The sequence below is a fragment of the Limulus polyphemus genome, unplaced genomic scaffold (assembly GCF_000517525.1).
Source record: "Limulus polyphemus unplaced genomic scaffold, Limulus_polyphemus-2.1.2 Scaffold15, whole genome shotgun sequence".
Classification (NCBI taxonomy): Eukaryota; Metazoa; Arthropoda; class Merostomata; order Xiphosura; family Limulidae; genus Limulus; species Limulus polyphemus.
In genome coordinates this window covers 142208-153159 of record NW_013665625.1, presented here as the reverse complement: position 1 = coordinate 153159, position 10952 = coordinate 142208, and the positions used below count along the sequence as shown (strand labels likewise).

Sequence of the window (10952 nt, the reverse complement as noted above, 5' to 3'; positions counted from 1 at the left end):
AAGAATTTCACAGTGTCCAATACATCTTTATCTTTGGACTGTATGACAGTGTATGGAGTGACTGTCTGTCATAAGGTTTTTTCTGTACTATTCTTAATCTAATGAATAATTCATTTCAAACTCGTATATTTTGCCTGAGCAGTTTCAAATTTAGTACTGGTGGACTGCTTCAGCGTTTCATCGTCACTAGTAGATGCCACATTTTGAACTATATACTCTGCTGCACCTAAGATTGGTCGTCTTTACTATCTTGTGCTTCCCTCTCTCCATAATGTATAATTACCTTAGCACACGGTCTTTGGGATAATGCATAAGCATTTCCATGTTTCTAGGGTGATGCACAATATTAAAGTTGCACTCCTGAAATTAGTGGAGCCATCCTGATATTTGGCCTTCTTGGATTATAACAGTTCCTAAGTCAATTCAGTGTTGCATGATCTGTTGAGAGTGTAAACTTGGTAGCTCTTTCTCAGTCGTAGAATTCCTCATGTCTGTGGCATTCATTACCTAGGTAATGAATGTAGTAGGTAATCATACATTCTTTTCTATGTTGTACTTGAGACATAACTATTCCCACTCCAAAATTACTAGCATCTGTATTTAAAATGAATGAATTTTCCAGAGTTGTGTATACTTTTACAAGAATAATGGTTAATTCCTTCTTTTTATTGATGAATCCTTGTTCACAAGCTAAAGCAAAAAGAAAATAAATTATTTGACATTTCAAGTAACTTGTATGGTAGACAAACTATGCCAAAAAATATCTTAAAAAACGACACTAGTAAGAACACAGTTCACAAAATATTTTTACTTCATGCAGGTTCTTTGCCAATTCTAAACAATGGGTCTGTAGACATTTCCTCTCTGCTAACTATTCATTACAAGAAACTTACTGTTAACAGAACAATTCAAACTTTTTGGTACTCACTTTAACTTTTTAATTGTATTATGTAGCATTTAGCAAACTTTATATTTTTATAAGTAAGCATTAATAACTCATAAACGTCACCAAACCTGAAATATAGTTATTATACATACAAATACATAGCATTTATTATGTCTTTGAAACATAAATTTGATTCTTTGGTCAAATTATGATTTATAATGCAAGTAAGATCACTACATAAAGTAGCTATTTACTATGCCCTTATGCATTCATTGATAAAAGCTGGTCTAATTGAAGTGTGAGACACATACAAACAGCAAGTCTAACAGGCATGTACATTAAACAACTTTGTTGAAAGAAATGGTGCAATGCAAAACTCATCTAAATCATTAAAACTAATATAAATGGGAAGTATATATCTCAGTCTATATTGATGTGTGGGCTGGATTCTTTATAGTAGGCATCTTTGACTTGTTGGCAACAAATTTCAACAATATACAAACAGCACAAAATCCACTTGTTTTAAAATAATATATTAAAACAAGTCAAATGTATATACAAATGTTTATTACACAGTTAATTGCTACAATTGCATCCACAGCTTTAAATAATCATCTCTTTTCGTTAAAGTCCACATAGGTTGGTTCAGTTACTTTAAAATACAATTTACAAGACAAATTATTATTCTCTGCTCTGTTATTACAATACAATCGGGGATAATTTCACTTATGTTACACCATTGCTTATCACAGTTGTATCCAGAGTTTTAAGTAATTGTTCCTTTTCATCAAAAGTCCACACATGTTTGTTCAATTACTTTAGAACACAATTCACAAAACAGATTATTATTCTCTACTCTGTTGTTATAATACAATCTGTGATGATTTCACTTTAAAATAAGGTGCCACTATCAACTTTATATGGCTAAACTTACAAACAAATGGTCTCGATTTATCCGACTATATCTCTCACTAATTTTGTTCTACTTGAACTACATTTTGGACACGTATTTATAAATTGCCCAACTGAGACCTAGAACTTTCCACATACCACGAGAGGTTATGATGTAATAATATTCAAAAAATCTTAGAAGGTTCTAATAACGAGACGCAATAATATAACAATCACCAATTTACGACAACTGAATTACATAAATATGATTCACACAGTTATCTAAACAAACCTGCGATAAACTATTGCTTTTGAAAATAACTAAATTTAACACTCGGGTAATTCTTAAATTAAAACAGTTGTGTATATCTAACATATATATAAAAATTATTTTGGTCTACACATAATAATATATCTAACATGTTTATAAAACATATAACAAATTTACACTTTGTATGAGTACAAAGAATATGGTAAACCATTCTTGTTTGTTTGCAAAGCTACTCAAGAGCTATCTGCACTTTCCATCCCTAATTTTGAAAGGATAGAATAAAGTGAAGGTAGCTACTCAACACCACCAATCGCCAACTCTTGGACTACTCTTTACCAACGCATAGTGGGATTGGCCATCACATTATAATGCCCCACAGTGAAAGGATGAGCATGTTCAATGACGAGATTCAAACTTGCGATCTGCTTTGTCAACTTGCACTTACTAATTTCTGATCTTAAAATTCAATGTTTAAAACCATTTTAATTTGAAAAAGCAACCAAAGAAGAGTAGACATTCTTCTTTGTAGCTTTATTTACTTTCTGATAGTCCAACAGAACTGTTGTATTCATTATTTTTCTTCCCAAGTATACTAGGTGATGCCCATGGACTAGTTACTCATTTCTATCACTCCTTGTTCCGTCATTACTTCTGTCTCTTTGAAAACTTCATCCTGTTTTGCAAATGGAAGTTGTCTGGCAAACTCATGTGTTGTGGCTGCATCTCTAATCTCAACCTTGTGAGATATTTTATTTGTTCATTCTAAGACATGAGGTCCACTGAAGAAGATGTCTTGATATTCTGTGAGCAAATTATGTGATCTCTGAAAATGATCAACTGTAAGACCTCCACATTTCCGGTCATGCTCTTGTGAAATTGTTAAATAAAAATAAATATGAGGATTTGACATCAGACCTCCTACATTTTTCTTCCAATATATCTACTTCTGGTGTTCTTTGGTGTGTAAGTACTACCTGTACAGCCTTACATCTTGCAAAGTCCCATCCAAATTTGTCTCAAACTGTATGGCCCTAATTATGACATCTTTATTCTTCAGATTCACAAAAGTTCTGCCAACCATTAATCCATCAGAACATGCTGGAGTGCATACGGTTCTATCACTCCCCTCTCAGTAAATGTACATTTATTCTTAATATGTATTCTGGCGTATTTCACTTCCTGATGGTACAATCATTACTCCCCTTTTATCACTGAAATTTCAACCTTTGTTGTAGCAATTGTAATGTAGTGAACATAGATTTCTTGGTCATATACTGTGGAGCTATTTGAATCTAGCTTAACCTTGTATCCATGTCTCTGTATAAAGGCAGTTTCCAATATGCATACTTCCTCTATGTCATTTACCCACACACCATGAGGCATAGAGAAGTTTCTAACAGTAAAAATGATTCTAATCCTTCTCTTACTGTATCCACTTGCTGATTGCATCACTTTCTCTTTCTTGATCTCTGTTAAACATTTTCCACCTTCCATTACCAAATCAGGTTGAATTATCGTAGCTGTAGAATCAGTGTCAATAAGCATACTGCAATACTTTCTCATTAATAATCCTATGGACTCATGGACTGTTTCTTTAAATATTGATGCAAATATTTAAATATTCAAAATTTAATTAAAATCGAATTAAATCTTTGATGCAAATGAAATATTTTCAGCTGTACTTTTGCCTCACAAGTCCAGCTAAGTTTTACTTCTCAGTGTTTTGTTAGGCCATTTTTGTTCCTTTGATCTAGTTGGCACCTATTTCTTGTGGTTCATTTGCTAAGTCTCTGTAACTAGGTGTCCAACTAATCCTTTTAGCTCTTCTATACTATCATAAGTAGGAGTTAATGTTTCAGTACTTCTCGATCTGATGACCCGAAAACTTTGAGATGTTGCCTTTAGTTATTCATATGTTACTTTACTGGATTCTTGTTCCATTGTCAACTGCAGAGCTTCTTTTGAAACCCTGCACCTACTTTGTTCCAGCCTAATTCTCTTATTCTCTCCTCTTATGGCATCTATAAATTGTTTATGTGCCAATGAATCGAACGTTTTACGAAAAGTGACTAAGTAGGGTAATTGCAAAATCCTTTCCAGTTCTTCTGCAAGTTTGGCTAAGGTCTTTTCTTTTCTTTGTACTGTGTTCTGGAACTTTGTTTTGGATTCTTCTTTCTGGTGAATCACTCAAAATCTGTTGGATAAGCTTACTAGTTATTATGACTTTCAGATGGAAAGTTACTTAATGTTGTAAATTATGTTCCTTTTAAATGGACAACAAAATGAACAGCTTGCTGTTCCCTAATCCACCCATTCACTCTGAAAATGATTACGAACTGAGCCTAGTATACCTCGCATGAAACATTCAAATCATAGTCCATAGATTTCTCAATTGGCCAGCTACATTCTAGAAATGTATTTGGTAGTGGCATGGCTTTAGTAGTCCAAAAAAGGCTCTTCACTAACAGATGGCACAGTAGTAATGGTAATAGGTGTAGTTCAAATATGTTATCCTATTTCATATTTCGTAGTAGATGGTGTTTCAGGTTGAAACTCTTGGGCCAATGCAGAAAGAGGTGTGGCTGGTTTAATCTTTTAATTTAATATCATTTTCCAGGAATTTTATTCACTTGTATTCTTTTCTATCTCTTTGATTTCTTCCTTAACTTTATTCAAGTCTTTTTTGACTTTATTGATGTCCTTTTGCACTTCAGTTTTGACAAACCATGCCTTTTTGTACTTCTTCAAACATATAATTACAGGTTTCCCATATTTTTTCAATCGTTTGTTCTAATCTTTCTGTACATTCCCAATCGCTTAACTGATCTTGGCTTCCAAAGATTTGTTTTTATTTTTAATTCTTCATTAAATGTTAAGGTTTTTTTTATCCTCTCTCTTAAATTCCAGTTTCTTACCTCTTGATCATTTTTAATTTTCTACAAGTTTCTTATTGGTCTTTTTTATAATTTCTATACTATTCTTCTCGACTATTTTAATAGTCATATTTAAATCTCCAGTAATATTTCATCTCAGTACTTCTAGATCTAGCCATTTAAATATGATGAAATTGAGGCAAGTTATATTTTGTTTTCTCTAAAATTGTATCACTTCTAACACCAGTATTGTAACGTGGTCCATTTGTTGGATGAGTTCCTTTGAATTATTTGGTAAAAATAGGTTATATTCTAGTCTACATAACAATAACAAATTAGTTTATTTCATTGGAAACCGAAATGAGAAGATTGATCTCGGACTTCAGTTTGTAAATCAGCAGAGTCTCCTTAATATCAAGGTTTTCTTCATCATTAGCCCTAGTCAAGGTCTTAAACAAATCATAATTCGTCTACATTCACATAAGGCGTGTGTAAGTATGTTTGACTTAACTAATAAACTAGCATTAATGTGTTCTTTTATACGAGTTATTAACTTTCTTTTAAAACAACCAATATAACTCCGCTGGCAGCAGGTACAAATAAATTTATACCCAAACAGAAGAAGATTGACAAGATGGCACCTGGTCCTTATATTAAGAAAGAATTAAGGCGACAACTAGGTTTAAATATGCAACTCAACTGTAACTAGAGTATACCCAGCAGATGATCTTTTTTCAGCTGCCTTTTAATAATCAGATAATATTTATCTATATAAGGTAAAAAATAACAACAATATTTTCGATACACTATAAACACAAGATATAACTAACTTTCGCTTATTTAAATAACAACAAAGTATTCTGTCAACAAGATAACTTCGAAAATAATTTTTACATAAGAATTCTTTGATGTTCCAAAATTCATTATGTAAATTAAAGTACTGCTAGATATCTCATAAACACGACGAAAAGGTATTTTAACTTGATTCTTTTAGAAAACAGTGGGAATAAAACTCTTAAAATTAAAATATAATCCTGTGAAAGTTTTATTGTGATAAACTTCACATTTAAACTGTACGTTATTATTATTTATAAGAGTGTCCGAAAATAGAAGTTTATGATCATCCTGATTTTCAACAGTAAACTTAAGCTGTTGTGTTTAATATTCAAGTATTGGATCGATATTGTCATTTCTGTGAACAATTGACAGCATGCTCACTGCGAAACTAGATCTCACGCACACTTGTTGACCAAATTAGATGAAAGGTAACCTTCACTTTTGACGATTAACATTCACCAATGTTTTAATTGTCTTTTTTTAGATCCTTCTTTCAGTTACTAGTTTAGAACTAGATATGCCGCAAAATACAAACTTTCACTACATGTATACATACAGTTGATATTTTCGTGCATCTCAAGTTGTTCTTCGTACTGAAAAAATATTAAAAAATTTTCAGAAAACTGTGTTCTAATAAATATTTCAATTTGTATAACTGAAAGCCTTATATGGACTGTAGCAATCAAAAACATTTACTGCACACAATTTATATTGGTTATGATATTTTAAGCTATTGTTTGTGAACTTGATACACTAATGACGTTTTCCTGTACCCAAACATTTTGATTCAATGCAATCAAACTATTTTGAACTATTCTTACAAGGAAACAATATGTAAACTGTGTTTTCTCTCAGATAATGTTAAACAAAATTATGAGACCGAATATAAATACAAAACAAAATTACAGTTTACATATGTTGGACAATCGTTTGTATTGGATGTTCTCAGGTTAAATTTAACTACTTGATTTATCAGTATCCTCTACTAGCCTGCCAAATCCCAGGTTTATTAGATTCAAATAAACCATATATATACCCAGTGTAACATGTACTACCATGTGACTGGTCATTCTCATTACATGTAGGTTGGTCTGTAACACCTATATATATATCACCTGAACAACTGTTAAAGAACATTGCTGTCAAAATCTTATACAATGTTGCATTAAGCAATGTTCTCCACGAGCGAAAACACGTATCTATACAGGAATGGCAAAACTCCATTCTATGTAATGAAAACTGAATAGATTTATGAATGTTTGCTACATGCTATTGTTACGTACTTGGTCGTTTGTTAATTTCCGGTATAAATTCTTTCCGAGGAACTTCAGCGATACAAGTCCTTTCTCAATTAAAACTAGTTTATTCTTTTCCGATACAACTTTGTAATACACAGAATTTCCACAGTCGCTTTAAACTTAACAACCTTTATAACACATGCTATAAATCACAGTTATTCACACACTTTACTTATGGTGCCTACTGTTCGCTTGACTCAATTATATATCTCTGCCGATCGCGCTTGTTTTTCTCGCCAGGCTTATATATTAAAAAGAGGGCGTCTCGAATGCACTTGGCGCTTCATGATCCTTCGAGAAACTCCGGCGCGCATTCTCCCAGCGTCGCGTGACTTCCGCTGTCGTAACACTATGTTCACTTGTAGGCAGAGGCGTAGTGCAGAATATTTTGTCCCCCCTGCAAATTTTTCCATCAGTCTGTTTTCATATTTGATTTAGTATAACGTTATGCCCCTCCCCCAGCACTGCGAGGTCTGAGGGGCAGTTGCTACGCCTCTACTTGTAGGGTTAATTTTATCTATATATATAGAAGAGGAAGTTTGTTTATTTTGTTCTATAGGAAACCAAAAGGATGAACTTACAAATTTTAAAATAATGTTACCACAGCGGAAGTCACGTGACGCTAGTAACACGTCATGAGCTTCTAGAAAATTCGTGTCCCTTCGTGAAGCCTCGAGTGTTTACTAGATATGCAGTATTCTTGTATATAAAACCGCCAAGAAGTGACGGCAGTAATGCAGTTGAATTGCAGACAGAGATAGAGACGGGCAGTTGGGTCGAGCACGTGTGTCGTTCGTTGTGAATTATAACGTGACCGTGGAAATTAAGTGAATTTCAAAGTTGTATTGAGAAAAAATAAACTAGTTTTATTTAAGAAAGGACTTATGTCGCTAAAGTTGCATTGGAAAGAAATTATACGGGAAATTAACTAACGACCAGAGACTAACAATAATTTCATAATAACCAGTTTTTACAAGACATTTAATGGTGCTATTTATTTTGTATTTGGTGTAGTATTTAATGATGAAATTGACAATTAATGATTATTGCGCCATTTTTTGAATATATTTTTTTTTGTAATAAACATACAAACATAAGCACGTTTTACAAATAGAAAGCGTTATGGCGGGAGACACTCAGATCACCTTACTGTCAATTCAGTATTTCCAAAATCAGTTTTCTTTAACTAGTGCTAAGTGGTTTCATAAGTGATTTAGTAACTTTGTGAATTGCAAATTATTGTTTAGTGATACAGGTGATTATGCCACCCAAGAAACGCCCTTTCTATGGAATGTCTTCTGCCGCTAAAAGAATGCAAGCACAAAGAGCAGCTGGAACAAAAGAAGAACGTCATCAAAGACTTCAAGCACAAGCTGCGAGATAGGCTGCTCAAATACATAAAGATACTTTGGAACAACGTAAAGTCAGACTTCGAGCTCAAGCTGAGAGGCAGGCTACTCAAAGACAGCAAGAAACTGTTGAACAGCCCAAAGCCAGAGTTCAGTCAGAATCATCAAGGTAAGCTGGATATAGACAACAAGAAACTTCTGAACAACGTCAAACCAGAGTTCAAGCACAAAAATTAAAACAAATAACTTACAGAGAGCAAGAAACAGAGGAGCAACATTATGTACGATTTCAAGCTCAAACACGATCTAATTTCAAATAAAGCTTTGTTTGATTAAATGTTGTTTTTTTTTATTTCTCACATCACAGCTTTGGTTTACTCAGAGAATAATATGCTGAAAAAAATACCGATCTATACATTTCAAATCTAAATTTTCACCGTGCAACGCTGGGTAACTCAGCTAGTAAATAATATTTCAGTAGATACTCCGAAAATACTGCATGCCTAACTGCAGAATTTCATCAGAAATTATCGATAAGGAACATGCTAACTATCTGACTAATTGCCTCAAAAAACTGAATAGCTCACTTATTGGCACTGAATTATTCACTCATTGATTACTCATTAATACACCATATACTTTACTGAGTCTGATATTTATATTGTTCTCGTTTTGTACGTACTGTACAAATTTCTGGATTAGTAAGTTATCAACATGATTACTTCCCTCTAACAAACAAACATTTAAATTCAAATATTGAAAATATAGCTTACAACAAAAGAAACAAAGTTAACCTGAAAGAAAATCAACTCGAATGTGTAATATGAGAAACCTGCATATATTCGAAACAAACAATAAATTCAGAATAAGTATTATAATACAAGAAGACAGAAACACGTAGTATTTTCATATCACACTAATTTTAAGAATTGATGCAGTATGTAACTTTTATGTGCGTAAAGGAATTAGTAGGTGTTTACAACCGTTCTACATCTAGTCAACACAGATGTAATTAACAAATAATCCGAAGAAATTGCTTGAAAATTCTGAAATATTATTTGAATAAGCCTAATTAAAGATATATTCTATACTAATTATGTGAAATTAGTTGCTAATTAGTTATGGCAAGTACTTAAGAAGACATATCTATCTATGTCAATAGTCAAAGTCCGAACAAAGAGGACAACCAGTAAGTAAAATACATATGATCACTGTTTTTAAATAAAGACCTGTTTTATTTGCCCACTTTTGTATTTGTTCTTCCTTTACTTATTATTGTTGTCTATGTTTGAAAATTAACTCGGCACATTATTTGTAGAACCTTCGTTCAGCGAACACAAGATTCTTTCTGCATATGTTAATGAACCTGGATATCACATTATTAGATAGGAAACATTAACATATATATATATATATAATTTATATATTATACCTATATAATTTAACTTTTTTCCACATTTTCTTTTATTTATAGACTAAGTTATAACATCTTAAACTTGATGCTATTTTTTGAGAAAAATCGTCGCAAATCAATCAAAATACTAAAAATGTCTCAACAGGTGATAATTTACAAAATGGTGTAATATGTTACTGCTTAATAATAATATTGATATATATATATATTTATATTAACAATACATTGGCAGAAGGATGTGACGCACATGTCCTAAACATTAATAAAAAAATAATTTTGATAATAAATCACATGGTTACAACGTATAAAGGTAGGTGGTAACTGAAATTTGAAAAGTTAGCGAATTATAAAGCTTCTTTTACATTATAATTTATGTTACATACAATAACGTAGGTCATTTCAGTTTTTACATGTTTAATGCTTTATAAATAATAATAGTTGGAGAACTTTGACGTATTTTTAGGAGTTTTGTATCAAATGAGCAAGTAGCGCTGAAACAATCAAATAAAGTTCGTGAAGATGTCTGAAAAATCCCCACTATTGCAAAACGAACAACGCAATTATGCTCAAGGAAGTCAGTTCGGAGAAAGACTTTTGGATCTACCAGTACCAACAGGTCTGTATGTATATATAAAATAATGACTTGTAATGTTGTATAGGTTTAGCCTAGGCTGTGGTTTTTTTGTACATATATACGGTTATTTTAATTTTCAGGCACTTTTTAATTTTATATACAATACGTTGTAATGTATACTATAAATTATTAATAACAATGTAACTAATTGTAAGTAGAGGAATTTGCATTATATACATATATATATATATGTATATACATCTATAATTTGAATTAACTTTTACTTTAAAAATATAATTATTCAACCCTGTCACCCCATGCCCCACTTCCAGATCATTAATATTTCTTGAAATGTGTAATAATACTGTAGTGGAAGTGTTGAGTTTGAGTTAATATTTAACCACTTCTTAGAAATTACATGATTGTAGTTTTTGTTGAGTGCATTGTGTGGGAAAATTTTGTACATTTTCATTGCCTGCCACAAGGTTTTGTTTGATTTTTTTACTGTATTTTACTGAATAAAGATAAAATTAGATTTGTTGAACAAATATCTTGATGT

The 10952-nt window shown here is 32.0% G+C and overlaps 1 protein-coding gene across 4 annotated transcripts in view; it reads left to right on the top strand.

Moving 5' to 3' along the window:
- Window positions 1–10093: 10093 nt before the first annotated feature.
- The window catches only part of LOC106457221 (type I phosphatidylinositol 4,5-bisphosphate 4-phosphatase-B-like), a 47159-nt gene continuing 46300 nt past the window's right edge, over window positions 10094–10952 (top strand). For 3 of the 4 annotated variants that reach the window (XR_002610142.1, XM_022383259.1, XM_013916615.2), the window contains exon 1: window positions 10148–10435. Coding sequence is in view for 3 of the 4 variants with exons in the window: in XM_022383259.1 (XP_022238967.1) it covers window positions 10339–10435 (97 nt within the window). In the remaining variant the exon portion in view is untranslated. The other variant, XM_022383255.1, reaches the window with a different exon arrangement.